Raw genomic sequence first — 22146 nt, 5'->3', positions numbered from 1 at the left:
GTTCTGTTCTTCCCCTCTAAGTGCAGTGGAATGTGCCACTGTCACTTCCTGAATCCTTACAGAGCAGGAGAGAGGCACAGAGAGCACTGTTTCAGCCCCATCTTATTAAAGTAAGATTTTACTGAAAAGGATTCTGTTAGTGAAAATGATAATTTAATGAATGTGGTTTAGTGTTTGTTTACTCTTTTACAGCAGGGTCGTTTTTGTATTTTGTTTACTCAAACTTTACACCCACTAACTTAGCAGCTTGCCTCTGTACTTTACACTAAATTATAGTCTCATTTAGTTATAGTCTCACTTAGTCTCTGTAGCTCTGCTGTTTTATTACTTAAAATGCAGTGGTCCCCCCCCCCCTTGTGTGTGTGTGTGTGTGTCTCACTCTATCTATCCATCTCTCTCCTTATGTGTTGTTCTCCCCCATGGTCTCTTTCTCTCTCTGTCTCTCTTCCTCCCCCTCTGACTCTCATCCCTTATGTAATGAAAGAATCTATAAGCATAATTTGCAGCATTAAAGTAAAAAGTATGTTTTAAACATATTTTAATGGGCATGGATTTCTAGATCTCATAATCAGAGCAAGCATTGTGTTATCTGGCAAGAGTTTCTGTTACAATCCTTTTAGACTAAAATCAGATGTTTACTAAGTTGACCAGTTTTCCAAGACACCATTTAAAGGGACATGAAACCCATATGCAAATTTAAATAACTTTCCAATTTACATCTAATATCTAATTTTCTTTATTCTTTTGATGTCCTTTGTTGAAAATCATATCTAAATATGCTCAGTAGCTGCTGATTGGTGGCTGCACATAGATACCTCATGTGATTGGCTCACCCATGTGCATTGCTATTTCTTCAACAAAGGATATCTAAAGAATGAAGGCGTATCCTAGCCCCTGCCTCACCATCCTCTGACGTCACTGCACGTCACTGATATATATATATATATATATATATATATATATATATATATATATATATATTATTGCTTAGACTAGATTGTGTGTGTGTCAGATTTTATATATAAACACATTCAGCACAGTTTCTGTTTTCTCTTGCAAGGTGTATCCAGTCCACGGATTCATCCTTACTTGTGGGATATTCTCATTCCCTACAGGAAGTGGCAAAGAGAGCACACAGCAAAGCTGTCCATATAGCTCCCCCTCTGGCTCCGCCCCCCAGTCATTCTCTTTGCCGCTCTAACAAGTAGCATCTTAACGGGAGGGTAAAGTGAATGTGGTGTTAGATTTGTAGTTTTTATATCTTCAATCAAAAGTTTGTTATTTTTAAATAGTACCGGTTTGTGCTATTTACTCTCTGGCAGAAATATGATGAAGAATTCTGCTGAGAGGAAAATGATTTTAGCATGTTGTAACTAAAATCCATTGCTGTTCCCACACAGGACTGAGGAGTACCAGAAAACTTCAGTTGGGGGGAACAGTTTGCAGGCTTAACTGCTTTGAGGTATGTTTCAGTCATATTTTTTCTAGTCAAGACAAGATAATGCTAGAAGACTGACAAGATTCCCCATGTGGGAAGGGTAAGCAATGTTCTGAAACTTAGTATAGAACTAGAGGCTTATTTAAGTGGGCTCAATAGACTGGTTATCACTTTAGCAGGGCAATCGATTATTTTGTTTAGAAAAATACTCTTTATTGACACTTTTAAGCACTTTTGATGTGTTTATTGGGGTTTTATTCCACATGGCATTATTTTTAGTCACCTAAATTGGGTTCTGACGGCCCCACAGCTCCGGAGTGGAGTGGGAGGGGCCTAATTTTGCGCCTTAGTTGCGCAGTTTATTCTGACAAGATTTCCCTGCATGCTGCTTCACATGGGTCCAGAGACTGCTTGAGGACTTCAGGAGGCTTGCTTTTCTCAAATTCAATCCTTAAGGGAAGGTAGGGCCACAGCAGGCTGCTGTGGCAAGGTGCTGTAGTTTATTAACTGGTTGTTTGCTTTAGGCGGCTCCGGTTTGGGCATTAAAGGGTTAATCAGGCTTGCTGTGCAATCATATCGAAGCATTAGGCACATACTGTAAAAATTTCAAGTGATTTGGTTAATTTTTCACCGTTTTGTAAAATTGTGTGCGCTTTTATTATCTTAAAGGCACAGTACCATTTATTGCAAATTGTATTTTTTATTACATAAAGTGTTTTTCCAAGCCTGCTTGTGTATAATACCAATCTGTTAAACATGTCTGACACTAAGGAAAAGCCTTGCTCTATGTGTTCAGAAGCCATGGTGGAACTCCCTCTCAAAATGTGTCCCAAGTGCACTAATGTGTCTATACACTTTAAAGATCATATTGTGTCACTTAAAAATATAGTCCTAGATGATTCTTTGACTGAAGGTAATGAGGATAGTCCGCCTTCCTCTCCCCATGTGTCATCACCAGTTACGCCCGCTCAAGCGATACCTAGTACCTCTAGTGCATTAGCACCTATTACATTGCAACAACTGGCGGCAGTCATGGATAATTCCCTTGCGGCCTTTCTATCCAAACTGCCAGTTTTCCCTAAAAAGCGCGATAGCTCTGTTTTGAGAACAGATGAGGAGCAGTCGGAAGCTTTGGGAGGCTTATCTGATGTACCCTCACAACACTCTGAAGTAGGGGCGAGGGATGTTATGTCTGAGGGAGAAATTTCTGACTCAGGAAAAGTTTCTCAGCGGGCAGAATCAGATTCACTAGAATTTAAATTGGAACACCTCCGCGTACTACTTAGGGAGGTCTTATCAACTCTGGATGATTGTGACCCTATGGTGGTCCCAGAGAAATTGTGTAAAATGGACAAATATCTAGAAGTCCCTGTATACACTGATGCGTTTCCGATCCCTAAGAGGGTAGCGGATATTGTTGCTTGGGAGTGGGAAATACCAGGTGTACCTTTTGTTCCCCCACCTATCTTTAAGAAAATGTTCCCCATAACTGATCCCAGGCGGGACGCGTGGCAGACGGTCCCTAAGGTAGAGGGGGCAGTTTCAACACTAGCCAAGCGCACAACCATACCAATTGAAGACAGTTGTGCTTTCAAAGTTCCTATGGATAAAAAAATAGAAGGTTTACTAAAGAAAATATTTGTTCAACAAGGTTTCCTTCTCCAACCTATTGCCTGCATTATTCCTGTAACTACTGCAGCGGCTTTCTGGTTTGAGGCGCTGGAGGAGTCGCTCCAGACGGAGACCTCATATGACGAAATTATGGATAGAATTAAGGCTCTAAAGCTGGCTAATTCTTTTATCACAGATGCCGCTTTGCAATTAGCTAAGTTAGCGGCGAAAAATTCTGGTTTTGCCATCATGGCGCGCAGAGCGCTTTGGCTTAAATCATGGTTGGCCGACGTGTCATCTAAAACAAAATTACTCAATATTCCTTTCAAGGGAAAGACCCTTTTCGGGCCCGAGTTGAAAGAGATTATTTCGGATATCACTGGGGGAAAGGGCCATGCCCTCCTGCAAGATGGGCCTTTTAAGGCTAAAAACAAGGCTAATTTTCGTTCCTTTCGCAACTTCAGGAGCGGTCCTGCTTCAGCCTCTGCTACTGCAAAGCAAGAGGGTAACACTTCACAGCCCAAGGCAACCTGGAAGCCTTTGCAGGGCTGGAACAAGGGTAAACAGGCCAAGAAGCCTGCAGCTGCTACTAAGACAGCATGAAGGGGTAGCCCCCGATCCGGGACCGGATCTGGTAGGGGGCAGACTCTCTCTCTTTGCTCAGGCTTGGGCAAGAGATGTTCCCGATCCCTGGGCATTAGAGATAGCTGCTCAGGGATATCTTCTACAATTCAAGGACTCTCCTCCAAGGGGAAGGTTCCACATTTCTCGTCTGTCTACAGACCATGCAAAGAAAGAGGCTTTCTTACGCTGTGTAGAAGATCTACTCAAGATGGGAGTGATATATCCAGTTCCAATTACAGAACAAGGACTGGGTTTTTACTCAAACCTGTTTGTGGTTCCCAAAAAGGAAGGAACTTTCAGACCAATCCTGGATCTAAAAATTCTAAACAAATTCCTCAGAGTTCCATCTTTCAAGATGAAGACCATTCGGACAATCTTACCGATGATCCAGGAAGGTCAATATATGACTACTGTGGATCTAAAGGATGCGTACCTTCATATTCCTATCCACAAAGATCACCATCATTTCTTAAGGTTCGCTTTTCTGGACAAGCATTACCAGTTCGTGGCCCTTCTCTTCGGGTGGGCCACCGCTCCCAGAATTTTCACAAAGGTGCTAGGGTCCCTTCTAGCGGTACTAAGACCGCGGGGCATTGCAGTAGCACCCTATCTGGACGACATCTTAATACAGGCGTCCCTTTTTTCCCAGAGCCGAGGCTCATACGGATATTGTTCTGGCCTTTCTAAGGTCTCACGGGTGGAAGGTGAACACCGAAAAAAGTTCTCTGTCCCCGCTAACAAGGGTTCCCTTCCTGGGAACATTAATAGACTCGGTAGAAATGAAAAATTTTGTGACGGAGGTCAGAAGGTTAAAGCTTCTAAGTACTTGCCGAGCTCTTCATTCCATTCCTCGGCCATCTGTAGCTCAGTGCATGTAGGTAATCGGATTAATGGTAGCAGCAATGGACGTAGTCCCTTTTGCTCGAATTCATCTCAGGCCACTGCAATTGTGCATGCTCAAACAGTGGAATGGAGATTATGCAGATTTGTCTCCTCAAATCCAACTGGACCAGAAAACCAGAGAGTCTCTTCTCTGGTGTTTGTCTCAGGATTACCTGTCGCAGGGAATGTGCTTCTGCAGACCGGAGTGGATCATTGTAACGACCGACGCCAGTCTGTTAGGCTGGGGCGCGGTCTGGGGCTCCCTGAAAGCTCAGGGCCTATGGTCTCGGGAAGAGTCTCTTCTCCCGATAAACATTTTGGAACTGAGAGCGATATTCAACACGCTCCAGGCATGGCCTCAGCTAGCGGCGGCCAAGTTCATCAGATTTCAGTCGGACAACATCACGACTGTAGCATACATAAATCATCAGGGAGGAACAAAGAGTTCCTTAGCGATGAAGGAAGTAACCAAGATAATCATGTGGGCGGAGGATCGCTCTTGCCATCTATCTGCAATTCACATCCCAGGAGTAGACAACTGGGAAGCGGATTTCCTAAGTCGTCAGACTTTTCACCCGGGGGAGTGGGAACTCCACCCGGAGGTATTTGCTCAGCTGACTCAGCTATGGGGCATTCCAGAGTTGGATCTGATGGCGTCCCTTCAGAACACCAAACTTCCTCTTTACGGTTCCAGGTCCAGGGACCCCAAGGTGGCATTGATAGATGCTCTAGTAGCGCCTTGGTCCTTCAATCTGGCCTATGTCTTTCTACCGTTTCCCCTTCTCCCTCGGCTGGTAGCCAGAATCAAACAGGAGGAGGCCTCTGTAATTCTGATAGCGCCTGCGTGGGCACGCAGGACTTGGTATGCAGACCTAGTGGACATGTCATCTGTCCCACCATGGACACTGCCAATGAGGCAGGATCTTCTAATACAGGGTCCATTCAAGCATCCAAATCTAGTTTCTCTGCAGCTGACTGCTTGGAGATTGAACGCTTAATTCTATCCAAGCGTGGGTTCTCTGAATCAGTCATAGATACTCTGATCCAAGCTAGAAAACCTGTCACCAGGAAAATTTACCATAAGATATGGCGGAAATATCTTTGTTGGTGTGAATCCAAGGGTTACCCGTGGAGTAAGATTAGGATTCCAAGGATATTGTCTTTTCTCCAAGAAGGATTGGAGAAAGGTTTATCAGCTAGTTCCTTAAAGGGGCAGATATCCGCTCTGTCTATCCTTTTACACAAGCGTCTGTACCAGATGTTCAAACGTTTGCACAAGCGTTAGTCAGAATCAAGCCTATATACCTGTGACTCCTCCATGGAGTCTAAATTTAGTTCTTTCAGTTCTTCAAGGGGTTCCGTTTGAACCTTTACATTCCATAGATATTAAGTTATTATCTTGGAAAGTTTTTTTTTTGGTAGCTATATCTTCTGCTAGAAGAGTTTCAGAATTGTCTGCTTTGCAGTGTAATTCACCCTATCTGGTGTTCCATGCAGATAAGGTAGTTTTGCGTACCAAACCTGTTTTTTTGTTTCTAATAAGAACATTAACCAGGAAATCATTGTTCCTTCTCTGTGTCCTAATCCAGCTTCTAAGAAGGAACGGCTTTTACACAATCTTGATGTGGTTCGTGCTTTGAAATTCTATTTACAAGCAACTAAGGATTTCAGACAAACATCATCTTTGTTTGTTGTCTATTCTGGTAAGAGGAGAGGTCAAAAAGCGACGGCTACCTCTCTTTCCTTCTGGTTGAAAAGCATCATCCGATTGGCTTATGAGACTGCTGGGCAGCAGCCTCCTGAACGAATTACAGCTCATTCCACCAGAGCTGTGGCTTCCACTTGGGCCTTCAAGAATGAGGCTTCTGTTGAACAGATTTGTAAGGCAGCGACTTGGTCTTCACTGCATACTTTTGTCTTTTTGGGAGAAAGGTTTTGCAAGCAGTGGTGCCTTCCGTTTAGGTTACCTGTCTTGTTCCCTCCCTTCATCGTGTCCTAAAGCTTTGGTATTGGTATCCCACAAGTAAGGATGAATCCGTGGACTGGATACACCTTGCAAGAGAAAACAGAATTTATGCTTGCCTGATAAATTGCTTTCTCTTGCGGTGTATCCAGTCCACGGCCCGCCCTGGCAATTAAGTCAGGTTAAAATTTCTTGTTGAAACTACAGTCACCACTGCACCCTATGGTTTCTCCTTTTTCTCCTAACCGTCGGTCGAATGACTGAGGGGCGGAGCCAGAGGGGGAGCTATATGGACAGCTTTGCTGTGGCTCTCTTTGCCACTTCCTGTAGGGAATGAGAATATCCCACAAGTAAGGATGAATCCGTGGACTGGATACACCGCAAGAGAAAGCAATTTATCAGGCAAGCATAAATTCTGTTTTTTTCCCTGTAATATTTGGTGAACATAACAAATATACTGAGCAAGTCCTGTCTGGTACATCTCACCTCATGTCTTGGCTAACAGGATACTGAAGTACTACTGAGGGCTCTGTACTCCCAGAACTGCAGGAGGACAATCACATTTTACACACTTAAAGAAGCGAGGAGGGAAAATACAGTGTGCAATAAACACCTAGAAGAGGTTCCTGCATAAAAAAGGCACTCGCATTGCCTTTATTTACTCAACAAGGGTACCAGTTGTTGACAACAAATGACTGGGGACAGTCAGTATTGTTGATAAGCAGAAAATGACCAGTTCACATAAAAAAGATAATATTCACAATAAAAATTGAGTACACAAAAACAACGAGCAGAATGAGGGAAGCTATGAGCCCTACCAGTACTCCTCACTGTGCTCAGCAGTCAATATCATTAATCAGCAGTAAAAAAAAATGTTACCAGTTTACATGGATTCTAAACTATAACATAAGATGCATGTCTGTATTTTAAATCTTTGTGGTGGAAATTTAGCTTGCAGCGAATAACCTCAGTACTAATAAATAGTTTATTAAGTAATACAGTTAGAGGGACATTATACACTAGATTTTTCTTTCCATACATTTTTTGTAGATGATCCATTCATATAGCCAATAAGTGTAGTTTTACTTATTTTTTAAATAACATTGCGCTGATTCTCAAACTTTTTGCTATATAACCACTTGCAGTGGGTGTTCCAACTAACCTTTTTAACAGAGCTAAACTTGGAGCTTCTAAGTAAGTTTTTAAACTGTTTTATACTGATTTTTATATTAGTATCTGTGCATATTATTCTTTACAGTAGTGTCTATTTCATGCAGTTAAATGAAAATTGGTGTATACTGTCCCTTTAAGGTTTAATCCAAACCTACATTGTGTGTAATAACATTTCTACCAACAGGCAGACCTATCACGTATTCTTTTATATTATATAGAGATGTATTGATATATGCTTCAATTTATATTCATTTCTAAATTACTTTTTTTTTTTTTTATTTCTCCCAAATAAAGATGAACCCCAGTACTTATCATCCCAGTCCTACATGTCCGATAGCAGCTTAAGTGAAGAGATGAGCCAGTTTGACTTCTCAACTGGTGTCCAGAGCTTTTCTTACAGTTCACAGACAATGTCACACTCTCATGGTCGCAGCAAAAGAATGGTACTTATGCTTATAATTTAAATGTATATTTAATATATTATTTTTAATCCAAATGTATGCTATAAAATGGTTAATGTTACATTATTTTAGAACATGCTATATTTGCAGAGGTTGTGTATTTACTTGCTAAATGGTTATTAATTTCAATATTGATTTACTTCAGTGCTCATATTATTCCAGTATAGGGCTAGATTACAAGTGGAGCAGTAATTTTAACACGCAAAAAAATATTGCAACCCTGTTAACTTCTTTTCCCCATAAAAGTCTATGGAGACCGAAAAATGTAAAAAAAAAAAAAACAACAACCTAAAACCCGCGTGCTAACCTGACTGCGTATATTCAAGAGCGCTATACACCAAACATACTGTAATATATATATATATATATATATATATATATATATATATACTATGGATTATTTATAATATTTTACAGTATGTTTAATAATTTATATAAATGTTTTCATGTGCGCTTATCCAACCGCGTCTAAATTTAAATCTGAAAACGCTATGCGTAAAACACATATGTTAGAAAATAATGTACTTTTTATTTATTAAATTTATATTTCGATATATAATTGATACTGTCTATTTTAAATGCATGTCTATATAGAAATATGCATTTACAATAAATAGGATAGTATCCTGTATGTGAACATTGGAATGTTAAATATGTACAGTAATTATACAGTAAAATACAAATACATATGTAAACACATCTAGATAGATAGAGATACAGTGTGTGGCCACTTTTTTTAGGTACAGCCCTGCTGTGCACACAAATGGTTCGTTCCACTACATTGCACATCATGTGGCCACAGTTTTAGTGTAAATACAGCAGAACAGTCTTCCTACTCTCAGTTAAGTGTACAAACTACAGGGAGAATGGGGAAGAGCAGTGATCTAATGGACTTTTTACATGACATTATAGTAGGTGCAAGACGTGCTGGACGAAGCATATCTGAAACGGCAGTACTCCTGAACTTTTCACGTACCACAGTTTTCAAGGGTCTATCGAAAATGGTGCAATGAACAAAAAACAGAGAGGTCAGAGGAGAATGGCTAGACTTGTGTAAGAAAACAGACAGGTCACAATTTCTCAAATCACATCATAATTCAACTAGGCACACCTTGTAGTGTTTGGGCTACAACAGCTGGTGGTCGCGTCGGGTGCAGTTGTTATCTGAGAAGAACAAGAGAGCACGCCTTCTGTGGGCACAACACCAGCACTAGACCATTGAAGTTCCTAGTGCGTGATGTTGATGGCAAATTTTTTAAAAAAAGCACACACACTCACACATTTAGACATGTGTTTATATGTATCTATGTAAAAGCCCTTTGCATGCCTTTTTTTCTAACACCTGAGACCTTAAATCTTTGATCCCTTATAACATTTGAATGCAATATTTTTTAAATCATTTTTAATAGACAGTGTTAATATGAGTGCAACTATACTGTTTAATGTATTTTTCTTCATTAACGGGGAGAGTCCACAGCTGCATTCATTACTTTTGGGAATTCAGAACCTGGCCACCAGGAGGAGGCAAAGACACTCCAGCCAAAGGCTTAAATACTTCCCCCACTTCCCTCATCCCCCAGTCATTCTTTGCCTTTCATCACAGGAGGTTGGCAGAGAAATGTCGGAAGATTAAAGATAGTCTCTTATGGAGGGTAGTACTCTTCGGAATGGGACTGGAGTTTTAAGTAGTCCTGTCAGCCTCTCATTGAGAGCTTGGATGAAAGTTAGAGTCGGGAGATGCAGGGAGAGTCTTTATGCGAAACCATCCCAACGCATATTAACAGCTCCTTAGCAATCAGCGTTGACGAGTTTCCCTGCCTGCTTTGTTCGCTCAAGTCTATGTCAGAAGCGAGGCTACTATCTGTCACACTTGAAGGGCCGTGTTCCTGTTCCACGGCATTTATTCCAGTAAGATCGTTTCATTTTACTTAAAGGGACACTGAACCGAAAATTTTTAATTCGTGATTCAGATAGAGCATGCAATTTTAAGCAACTTTCTAATTTACTCCTATTATCAAATTTACTTCATTCTCTTTGTATCTTTATTTAAATTGCAAGAATGTACGTTTAGATGCCGGCCCATTTTTGGTGAACAACCTGGGTTGTTCTTGGTGAATTGTGGATAAATTCATCCACCAATAAAAAGATGTTGTCCACAGTTCTGAACAAAAAAAAAAAAAGCTTACATGCCTTCTTTTTCAAATAAATCTAGCAAGAGAACAAAGAAAAAAATTATAATAGGAGTAAATTAGAAAGTTGCTTAAAATTGCATGCTCTATCTTAATCACAAAAGAAAAAAAATTGGGTTCAGTGTCATGGTCAGGGTCTTCGTCGGACTCCTTTATCTTATGGAATCGAGGGTTACTATCTCCTGAGGGGGGGTTATTGAACAGGGGGGACTTTAATCATGTTTGTTATGTGATTCTGTCTGCTAATGGTAGTGATATTTGGGCTTGTGGCTAGATCGGAACATAACGGCCTTTTTTTGTCAGGCTGCGCAGTCCTTGTGGCTTTGGCGCGTTTTTAGTTGGCCTGCTCGATGTGCCTTGTGACCGGGCGTGGTCAAGTTTCTAGTTACCATTTCCGTATTCTTGCCCGCGTGGCGATGGAGAGAGTCTATTTCGCTAGTTGTCTGGGTCATTGGAGATGTAAGGTGCCGTTTTATTTTTTCTTTCCTATCCAGAATTTCTATCCTAGTTATAGGGGACTCTGATTTTTTGGTGACAGATGTCTCTGATTCAGATTCTACTTCTTGCGAAGAGTATGAAATGGCCTGGATATTCCATGCCCATCAGTTATGGTTCCGCATGCCGCTTTAGAGTGCTCCTTTCTCCACCGAGCCATCCGCCCCTGGGGGCCCCATATCCTGTGTGGCGAGTACCCTAGAACCTTCTTTGGCTACGCAAGCAGGTGTCCCTAATGCTGTCACCCCTTCTCCGGAAGGCGGCTTGTTTCCTCCAGAGGTTACGGCACGGTTCCGCATGGCCATTTCTTTCGCATTGGCACATTTACATCTTCCAGGGAGGGAGACATTAGTGAGATTCTGTCCGTGTTTGGTGAACCAGGGCTCGTCAGGCGAGGGATCGTCTGGGTCAGATTAGCCCTCTGGGGAAGCGGTTGCCTCTAAAGGCTTCAGGGGCCCAATCCTTGGGTCGGGGTCGTCAGTTCCCCCGGCGGAGGTAAGTCTTGCTTTTCGTTATAGACTGGCACGCCTTTGTGTCCTGCTGTGACATATTTTGGCAGTGCTGGAGGATCCCAACCCGTAGGGGTTGAGTGATCCTCGGTCTTCCGCTTTTGACGGCAAGCTGGGTTAGACGTGGGGGGATGCAGTTAATCTCCTTATTGTCTCCGATTTATCTTTTTTCTTTGGGGTATCTTATTCCAGTTCTGAGCTTCGGGAGAATGGTATCTCTGACGGGCTGGCCCTGTCAGTGTAACCATTTTTCTTAGGCATTCACCTGAGTGCTGTCCTCTTTTTCTTTGATCCGGTTAGGATGTATTTGTTATCTTTTTTTGGGAAGCTCATGTTTGCTATACTTTCTCCGTTGGGAAACATTTCTTCTCTGGAATTTAATACTAGTGATTTCTCTTGTAAGGTGTATCCAGTCCACGGATCATCCATTACTTGTGGGATATTCTCCTTCCCAACAGGAAGTTGCAAGAGGATCACCCACAGCAGAGCTGCTATATAGCTCCTCCCCTAACTGCCATATCCAGTCATTCTCTTGCAACTCTCGACAAGCATGGAGGTAGTAAGAGAGAAGTGGTGAAACGTAGTTGTTTTTTTCTTCTTCAATCAAAAGTTTGTTATTTTTAAATGGTACCGGAGTTGTACTATTTTGTCCCAGGCAGAAAATAGAAGAAGAATCTGCCTGTGATTTCTATGATCTTAGCAGGTTGTAACTAAGATCCATTGCTGTTCTCACACATGACTGAAGAGAGAGGTAACTTCAGCGGGGGAATGGCGTGCAGGTTATCCTGCTATGAGGTATGTACAGTTAAAAAAATTTCTAGAAGATGTGAATGCTAGAAAATGCTGCTGTTACCAGATTTATGTAAGGTAAGCCTGAATACAGTGATTTAATAGCGACTGGTATCATGCTTACTTTCTGAGGTAATACTCTTATAGATTTACAACATAAAACGTTTGCTGGCATGTTTAAACGTTTTTATATATACTTTGGTGATAAAACTTTATTGGGGCCTAGTTTTTTTCCACATGGCTGGCTTAAATTTGCCTAGAAACAGTTTCCTGAGGCTTTCCACTGTTACTATGAGTGGGAGGGGCCTAATTTAGCGCTTTTTTGCGCAGTAACTTTTACAGACTGAGACATCCAGCTTCCTCCAGGAGTCCCCTGAATGCTATAGGATATCTCTAGGCTTTCCAAAGTCGTTTGTTTGGGAAGGTAGGCCCACAGCAGGGCTGTGACAGTTTGTTGTGACTGTTAAAAAACGTCTATATCGTTTTTTTGATCCGTTTTTTGAACAAAGGGGTTAATCATCCATTTGCAAGTGGGTGCAATGCTCTGTTAGCTTATTATACACACTGTAAAAATTTTGTTTGATTTACTGCTTTTTTTCACTGTTTTTCAAATTCTGACAAAATTTGTTTCTCTTAAAGGCACAGTACCGTTTTTATTTTTTGCTTGTTAACTTGATTTAAAGTGTTTTCCAAGCTTGCTGGTCTCATTGCTAGTCTGTTTAAACATGTCTGACATAGAGGAAACTCCTTGTTCATTATGTTTAGAAGCCATTGTGGAACCCCCTCTTAGAATGTGTACCAAATGTACTGATTTCACTTTAAGTAATAAAGATCATATTCTGTCTTTAAAAAAATTTTCACCAGAGGAATCTGACGAGGGGGAAGTTATGCCGACTAACTCACCCCACGTGTCAGACCCTTTGACTCCCGCTCGAGGGACTCACGCTCTAATGGCGCCAAGTACATCAAGTGCGCCCATAGCGTTTACTTTACAAGACATGGCGGCGGTCATGGATAATACCCTGTCAGCGGTATTATCCAGACTACCTGAGTTTAGAGGAAAGCGAGACAGCTCTGGAGTTAGAAGAAATACAGAGCATACTGACGCTTTAAGAGCTATGTCTGATACTCCCTCACAATTTACAGAAGCTGAGGAAGGAGAGCTTCTTTCTGTGGGTGATGGTTCTGACTCGGGAAAAAAGATTCAACCTGATTCTGATATGTCTACATTTAAATTTAAGCTTGAACACCTCCGCGTGTTGCTCAGGGAGGTTTTAGCTGCTCTGAATGACTGTGATACAATTGCAGTGCAATTGTAGAACATTTTGCAGAAAATTTTGTAGATTGGACAAATACTATGCAGTGCCGGTGTGCACTGATGTTTTTCCAATACCTAAAAGGTTTACAGAAATTATTACTAAGGAATGGGATAGACCAGGTGTGCCGTTCTCTCCCCCTCCTATTTTTAAGAAAATGTTTCCAATAGATGCCACCACACGGGACTTATGGCAGACAGTTCCTAAGGTGGAGGGAGCAGTTTCTACCATAGCTAAGCGTACTACTATCCCTGTCGAGGACAGTTGTGCTTTCTCAGATCCAATGGATAAAAAGTTAGAGGGTTACCTTAAGAAAATGTTTATTCAACAATGTTTTATTCTACAGCTGCATTGCCCCAGTCACTGCTGCTGCGGCTTTCTGGTTTGAGTCTCTGGAAGAGGCTTTACAGGTAGAGACCCAATTGGATGACATACTTGAAAAGCTTAGAGCACTTAAGCTAGCCAATTCTTTTGTTTCTGATGCCATTGTTCATTTGACTAAACTAACGGCTAAGAATTCTGGTTTTGCTATACAGGCGCGCAGGGCGCTATGGCTTAAATCTTGGTCAGCTGACGTTACTTCAAAGTCTAAGCTGCTTAACATTCCCTTCAAGGGGCAAACCCTATTCGGGCCTGGTTTGAAGGAGATAATTTCTGATATCACTGGAGGAAAAAGTCACGCCCTTCCTCAGGATAGGTCCAAATCAAGAGCCAGACAGACTAATTTTCGTGCCTTTCGAAACTTCAAGGCGAGTGCGGCATCAACTTCCTCTAATGCAAAACAAGAGGGAACTTTTGCTCAGTCCAAGTCGGTCTGGAAACCTAACCATACCTGGAACAAAGGCAAGCAGGCCAAAAAGCCTGCTGCTGCCTCTAAGACAGCATGAAGGATTGGCCCCCTATCCGGTAACGGATCTAGTAGGGGGCAGACTTTCACTCTTCGCCCAGGCTTGGGCAAGAGATGTCCAGGATCCCTGGGCGTTGGAAATTATATCCCAGGGATATCTTCTGGACTTCAAAGCTTCCCCTCCAAAAGGGAGATTTCACCTTTCACAATTATCTGCAAACCAGATAAAGAGAGAGGCATTCTTACACTGTGTTCAAGACCTCCTAGTTATGGGAGTGATCCATCCAGTTCCAAAAGAGGAACAGGGACAGGGATTTTGCTCAAATCTGTTTGTGGTTCCCAAACCACAAACCTTCAGACCAATTTTAGATCTCAAACAAATTCCTCAGAGTTCCATCATTCAAGATGGAAACTATTCGTACAATCCTACCTATGATCGAGGAGGGTCAATATATGACTACAGTGGATTTAAAGGATGCTTATCTTCACATTCCGATACACAAAGATCATCATTGGTTTCTCAGGTTTGCCTTCCTAGACAGGCATTACCAGTTTGTAGCTCTTCCCTTTGGATTAGCTAGAGCCCCAAGAATCTTTACGAAGGTTCTGGGGTCACTTCTGGCGGTCCTAAGACCGCGGGGCATAGCAGTGGCCCCTTATTTGATGACATCCTGATACAGGCGTCAAGTTTCCAAATTACCAGGTCTCATACGGACATAGTTCTGGCATTTCTGAGGTCGCATGGGTGGAAGGTAAACGAAGAAAAGAGTTCTCTATCCCCTCTCACAAGAGTCTCCTTTCTGGGAACTCTAATAGATTCTGTAGAAATGAGGATTTACCTGACAGAGTCCAGGTTATCAAAACTTCTAAATTCCTGCCGTTCTGTTCTTTATTCCACTTCTCGCCCTTCGGTGGCTCAGTGTATGGAAGTAATCGGCTTAATGGTAGCGGCAATGGACATAGTGCCGTTTGCACGCCTACATTTCAGACCGCTGCAACTCTGCATGCTCAATCAGTGGAATGGGGATTACACAGATTTGTCCCCTCTACTAAATCTGGATCAAGAGACCAGGGAATCTCTTCTCTGGTGGCTATCTCGGGTCCATCTGTCCAAAGGTATGACCTTTCGCAGGCCAGATTGGACAATTGTAACGACAGATGCCAGCCTTCTAGGCTGGGGGGCAGTCTGGAACTCCCTGAAGGCTCAGGGATCGTGGACTCAGGAGGAGACACTCCTTCCAATAAATATTCTGGAACTGAGAGCGATATTCAATGCTCTTCAGGCTTGGCCTCAGCTAGCGACAATGAGGTTCATCAGATTTCAGTCAGACAACATCACGACTGTGGCTTACATCAACCATCAAGGGGGAACAAGGAGTTCCCTAGCGATGTTAGAAGTCTCAAAGATAATTTGCTGGGCAGAGATTCACTCTTGCCACCTATCAGCTATCCATATCCCAGGTGTAGAGAACTGGGAGGCGGATTTTCTAAGTTGTCAGACTTTTTATCCGGGGGAGTGGGAACTCCATCCTGAGGTGTTTGCACAATTGATTCATCGTTGGGGCAAACCAGAACTGGATCTCATGGTGTCTCGCCAGAACGCCAAACTTCCTTGTTACGGATCCAGGTCCAGGGATCCCAAGGCGACGCTGATAGATGCTCTTGCAGCACCTTGGTCTTTCAACCTGACTTATGTGTTTCCACCGTTTCCTCTGCTCCCTCGTCTGATTGCCAAAATCAAGCAGGAGAGAGCATCAGTGATCTTGATAGCGCCTGCGTGGCCACGCAGGACTTGGTATGCAGATCTGGTGGACATGTCATCCTTTCCACCATGGACTCTGCCGCTGAGACAGGACCTTCTTCTTCAAGGTCCTTTCAACCATCCAAATCTAATTTCTCTGAGACTGACTGCCTGGAGATTGAACGCTTAATTTTATCAAAGCGTGGCTTCTCCGAGTAAGTCATTGATACCTTAATTCAGGCATGAAAGCCTGTCACCAGGAAAATCTATCATATGGCGTAAATATCTTTATTGGTGTGAATCCAAGGGTTACTCATGGAGTAAAGTCAGGATTCCCAAGATATTATCTTTTCTCCAAGAAGGATTGGAAAAAGGATTGTCAGCTAGTTCCTTAAAGGGACAGATTTCTGCTCTGTCTATTCTTTTGCACAAGCGTCTGGCGGATGTTCCAGACGTTCAGGCATTTTGTCAGGCTTTAGTTAGAATCAAGCCTGTGTTTAAACCTGTTGCTCCGCCATGGAGTTTAAATTTGGTTCTTAAAGTTCTTCAAGGGGTTCCGTTTGAACCTCTTCATTCCATAGATATCAAACTTTTATCTTGGAAAGTTCTTTTTTTGGTAGCTATTTCCTCCGCTCGTAGAGTTTCCGAGTTATCTGCCTTACAATGTGATTCTCCTTATCTGATCTTCCATGCAGATAAGGTAGTTCTGCGTACCAAACCTGTTTTTTTACCTAAGGTGGTATCTAATAAGAATATCAATCAGGAGATTGTTGTTCCATCATTGTGTCCTAATCCTTCTTCAAAGAAGGAACGTCTATTACACAATCTTGACGTGGTTCGTGCTTTAAAGTATTATTTAAAAGCTACTAAAGATTTTCGTCAAACATCTACTTTGTTTGTTGTCTACTCTGGACAGAGGAGAGGCCAAAAGGCTTCGGCAACTTCTCTTTCTTTTTGGCTAAGGAGTATAATACGCTTAGCTTATGAGACTGCTGGCCAGCAGCCTCCTGAAAGGATTACAGCTCATTCTACTAGAGCTGTGGCTTCCACTTGGGCCTTTAAAAATGAGGCTTTTGTTGAACAGATTTGCAAGGCGGCGACTTGGTCTTCGCTTCATACCTTTTCAAAATTCTATAAATTTGATACTTTTGCTTCGGAGGCTATTTTTGGGAGAAAGGTTTTACAGGCAGTGGTACCTTCCGTTTAAGTACCTGCCTTGTCCCTCCCTTCATCTGTGTACTTTAGCTTTGGTATTGGTTTCCCACAAGTAATGGATGATCCGTGGACTGGATACACCTTACAAGAGAAAACATAATTTATGCTTACCTGATAAATTTATTTCTCTTGTGGTGTATCCAGTCCACGGCCCGCCCTGTCATTTTAAGGCAGGTATTTTTTAACTTTAAACTACAGTCACCACTGCACCCTATGGTTTCTCCTTTCTCTGCTTGTCTTCGGTCGAATGACTGGATATGGCAGTTAGGGGAGGAGCTATATAGCAGCTCTGCTGTGGGTGATCCTCTTGCAACTTCCTGTTGGGAAGGAGAATATCCCACAAGTAATGGATGATCCGTGGACTGGATACACCACAAGAGAAATAAATTTATCAGGTATGCATAAATTATGTTTTTGTGGTTGCTTGGACACTTCTGTGGAAATTGTATGTTAAGATATTTGCATAGTCTTAGTTTTATCGATCCCTTCTAGGGTTTCAACATTTCTGTGACCTGTTTCAGTTCCGGAATACCTTCTGTAGCAGGCTGGTCCTGGTCGGGCACTGGTTTCTGTTCCTTAATGGTCTATTCCATCCACGTGGTGGTGCTGGGATATCTGGTTGGGTGGTGAGTTTTCTCTCAGAAGAGAGGTTTATTATGCTTGGGTTCTTCCTTCCGCACAATGTGTTTCCTGTAAATAGGGATTGCCAGGAGAGGAACTCCATGAGAGTTTTCTTTTTTTCTTTTAAGACTCTGTCCTTGAGGGGGCTAAGAGAGGAGGCCTTTCGTTTATAACGTCAGTCTGGTTCTCAATGCTTCTTTTTTGGGTGGGGCATCAAGGGGTTTGTTCAGTCCTCTTGGTCCTGTTCCTGTTTGTTGGGCCTGGACGGCTCATGCTACGAAGCACTCCGAAGGTCTTTGACCTCGGAACTAGTTTTCTCCTTTTCCATTTGGGTTGGAGTTTTAGACGTCTCCTTAACTTGGAGTACCAGGTTGGGGTGGTTTATCCCTCCTATGGTATTGCTCTCTTTGAGATTCTTGACCTCGGTACCTCTTCCATTGGGAGCGTGGTGTCTTACACTCCCTTTTTTCCCGTGGGGGGATGGTTGGTCATCAGTTTTGACAGGCACTTTTGTCCGCCTTTCTTACTCATACTGCTTTTCATCTGCTCCCATATTTTAAAGGGACTATAGAGTATGCGTTGATCCCTTTGGGGGTCCTGAAGCTTCCCTCTCTTACATCATATCAGTTGATTTGTTGGTTTTGGGATATCGATGTTCGTCATTCTGTTGTCCCTTGGTCCTGGGGGGTTACTGGGAGGTGGATCCAGATGGATTGTTTTTGCAGCCTCTGTTGCAAGAGGTGGGCGTTTATTGTCAGCTTCTTAGCTGTCGGTCTGCAGGGTATTGCCCCTCAAATTTTGGGAAAGTATCTTTCCTGTCTCTGGGATGCTTATTAAACGTCCAGTGCCCTAGGGCCTTTGGATGGGCTGTGCTTTTATCTTCTAGGGTTCTCCGTAAGAGATATTCCTATGGATCTTCAGGGGTTCCTAGTCTGTGACCTGGCTCCGGTTTGCGGGTAACCAGTTGTTGGGTCTTGGCTAAGATATCTGTCCCGACTTCCTAGTTGGATCCCAAATGATCCAGCCCTTGAGTTTTTGTCATCCGCTTGCTCCTTCGGGTGGAGAGTTGAGAAGGCATTGATGGCTTGTTAGCTGCCTAGCAAGCGGGAGATTGCTCTCTTATTCAGCCGTTCCACTTTATAGGTGGGCTCGTGGGCTGTCTGTTTGGCTCCTGGACCGGCTGTTACAGCCGGAGGGTGCCCTTTTCAGTCGGTTCTGTTTTTGCCGTCTGTTCGATAACATATGCTCCGTACCAGTGGGTGGGTGAGCAGGTGTCTTTTCATTTCCCTCCCCTTAGGGGGGGTGGGATATACCATGGTGTCCACCTAATTTTCGGAGGGGGGTCCCTCATCCTTGTGGTACAGTCATCTTGGGGCGGCTTCTGGTATTGTGTTCCCACTGTTGCGTCAATGTGTGGTCTCCCTTTGTCTGGGTCTGGGTTCTGGAACCCAAGATCGTACTATGTCCTGTTCCAGGTTGGTGGTTTAGCTTGCCAAGCTTGTTACATATGGTCAGGGTTTGCCTACCCTTTGTTACCGTTTAGTCCTCTTTTGAGTTCTTGGTAATACGGGGATTTATTTTTTTTCCTTAACTTCGGAAATGCCAGTCGCTTTTGGTGCTGGACCTTTGTCTCGAGGAAGTAGCCCATGTATGTAACCTACTGGTGCATTTTTGGGGCTTTGTAACTTCAGTTGTTGGTTCGAATCCAGCTGTGGGCTGGTTTTACCTTTTTCAGTCCTGAGGCCTATGGATCGGTTGAGTTTGTACCATGTTCTTCTCCAGATCTTGTGATCTCTCTTGAGGTGGAGATTGGAGGAGTTTTTCCTCAGAATGTTTTTATTTCTGCCTCCCTATTTTTATAAGGTAGTGATTTCCTTCACTGCTGGAGGGCTCCCTCTGTGGGGGTCTCCTGGTGCAGTTTTCTTACTGATAGGCTAGTGTTCGTGACTGATGTCTACTAGTCTTGTGTGTCAGAGTGGGAGCCGGGAGCTCCATCTGGAGCACAATAAGTGCTTATGCTGCTAACTTTTGGCAGTTCTGGGGAATATCTGCTTATTCCGCAATAGCTCTCTGAGGAGTGCACACTGCACTCTGTGTGAGTTATGGGTTCTGCTCCGTCTTCGTGGTTGTCTTTGGATCAAATCTTGGTCCTTTAGACTTTCTCCAGATTAGGGTAGAGAGTATTTTCCCAATTTTAATTCTGGTAGGTTGGTGGAGTTTATCTCTATTCATTTTCCTTTGTCTTGCTGCAACTTGCTGTTGCGCTTGATTTTGCAGGGGTTCCTTTTTTACCCTAGTTGCTGAGAATTTAGATCTCTTGTTTAATATGTCTTTCTCCAACATTGGTGTGTCCGGTCCACGGCGTCATCCTTACTTGTGGGATATTCTCTTCCCCAACAGGAAATGGCAAAGAGTCCCAGCAAAGCTGGTCACATGATCCCTCCTAGGCTCCGCCCACCCCAGTCATTCTCTTTGCCGTTGCACAGGCAACATCTCCACGGAGATGGTTAAGAGTTTTTTGGTGTTTAAATGTAGTTTTATTCTTCTATCAAGTGTTTGTTATTTTAAAATAGTGCTGGTATGTACTATTTACTCTGAAACAGAAAAGGATGAAGATTTCTGTTTGTAAGAGGAAGATGATTTTAGCACAGTAACTAAAATCGATTGCTGTTTCCACACAGGACTGTTGAGATGAAGTAACTTCAGTTGGGGGAAACAGTTAGCAGTCTTTTCTGCTTAAGGTATGACTGGCCATATTTCTAACAAGACCATGTAATGCTGGAAGGCTGTCATTTCCCCTCATGGGGACCGGTAAGCCATTTTCTTAGTTAAACATAAAAGAATAAAGGGCTTCAAAAAGGGCTTAAAAACTGGTAGACATTTTTCTGGGCTAAAACAATTGCTTTACTAGGCATATTATGCAGATTCTAACTAATTATTGGTATTATAATCTTGGGGAATGTTTAGAAAAACGGCAGGCACTGTGTTGGACACCTTTTTCAGATGGGGGCCTTTCTAGTTATAGACAGAGCCTCATTCTGGGACTGTATAGGGGTTAAATGTAAAAACGGCTCTGGTTCCGTTAATTTAAGGGTTAAAGCTCTGAAATTTGGTGTGCAATACTTTTAATGCTTTAAGACACTGTGGTGAAATTTTGGTGAATTTTGAACAATTCCTTCATACTTTTTCACATATTCAGTAATAAAGTGTTTTCAGTTTGAAATTTAAAGTGACAGTAACGGTTTTATTTTAAAACGTTTTTTGTGCTTTGTTGACATGTTTAAGCCTGTTTAACATGTCTGTACCATCAGATAAGCTATGTTCTATATGTATGAAAGCCAATGTGTCTCCCCATTTAAATTTATGTGATAATTGTGCCATAGTGTCCAAACAAAGTAAGGACAGTAATGCAACAGATAATGATATTGCCCAAGATGATTCCTCAAATGAGGGGAGTAAACATGATACTACATCATCCCCTACTGTGTCTACACCAGTTATGCCCACACAGGAGGCCCCTAGTACATCTAGTGTGCCAATACTTATTACCATGCAACAATTAACGGCTGTAATGGATAACTCCATAGCAAATCTTTTATCCAAAATGCCTACTTATCAGAGAAAGCGCGATTGCTCTGTTTTAAACACTGAAGAGCAAGAGGACGCTGATGATAACTGTTCTGACATACCCTCACACCAATCTCAAGGGGCCATGAGGGAGGTTTTGTCTGATGGAGAAATTTCAGATTCAGGAAAAATTTCTCATCAAGCTGAACCTGATGTTGTGACATTTAAATTTAAATTAGAACATCTCCGCGCACTGCTTAAGGAGGTGTTATCTACTCTGGATGATTGTGACAATTTGGTCATTCCAGAGAAATTATGTAAGATGGACAAGTTCCTAGAGGTTCCGGTGCCCCCCGACGCTTTTCCTATACCCAAGCGGGTGGCGGACATAGTAAATAAAGAGTGGGAAAGGCCCGGCATACCTTTTGTTCCCCCCCCTATATTTAAGAAATTATTTCCTATAGTCGACCCCAGAAAGGACTTATGGCAGACAGTCCCCAAGGTCGAGGGGGCGGTTTCTACTCTAAACAAACGCACTACTATTCCTATCGAAGATAGTTGTGCTTTCAAAGATCCTATGGATAAGAAATTAGAGGGTTTGCTTAAAAAGATTTTTGTACAGCAAGGTTACCTTCTACAACCAATTTCATGCATTGTTCCTGTCACTACGGCAGCGTGTTTCTGGTTCGAGGAACTAGAAAAATC

The 22146-nt window shown here is 42.6% G+C and overlaps 1 protein-coding gene across 1 annotated transcript in view; it reads left to right on the top strand.

Moving 5' to 3' along the window:
* The window catches only part of PRKDC (protein kinase, DNA-activated, catalytic subunit), a 2064551-nt gene that overhangs the window by 1354288 nt on the left and 688117 nt on the right, over positions 1–22146 (top strand). The window contains 1 exon segment of the mRNA XM_053715028.1: positions 7986–8134. Within this exon segment, the coding sequence (XP_053571003.1) occupies positions 7986–8134 (149 nt within the window).

The sequence above is a fragment of the Bombina bombina genome, chromosome 5 (assembly GCF_027579735.1).
Source record: "Bombina bombina isolate aBomBom1 chromosome 5, aBomBom1.pri, whole genome shotgun sequence".
NCBI lineage: Eukaryota > Metazoa > Chordata > Amphibia > Anura > Bombinatoridae > Bombina > Bombina bombina.
This window is presented reverse-complemented; position numbering and strand designations above follow the sequence as displayed.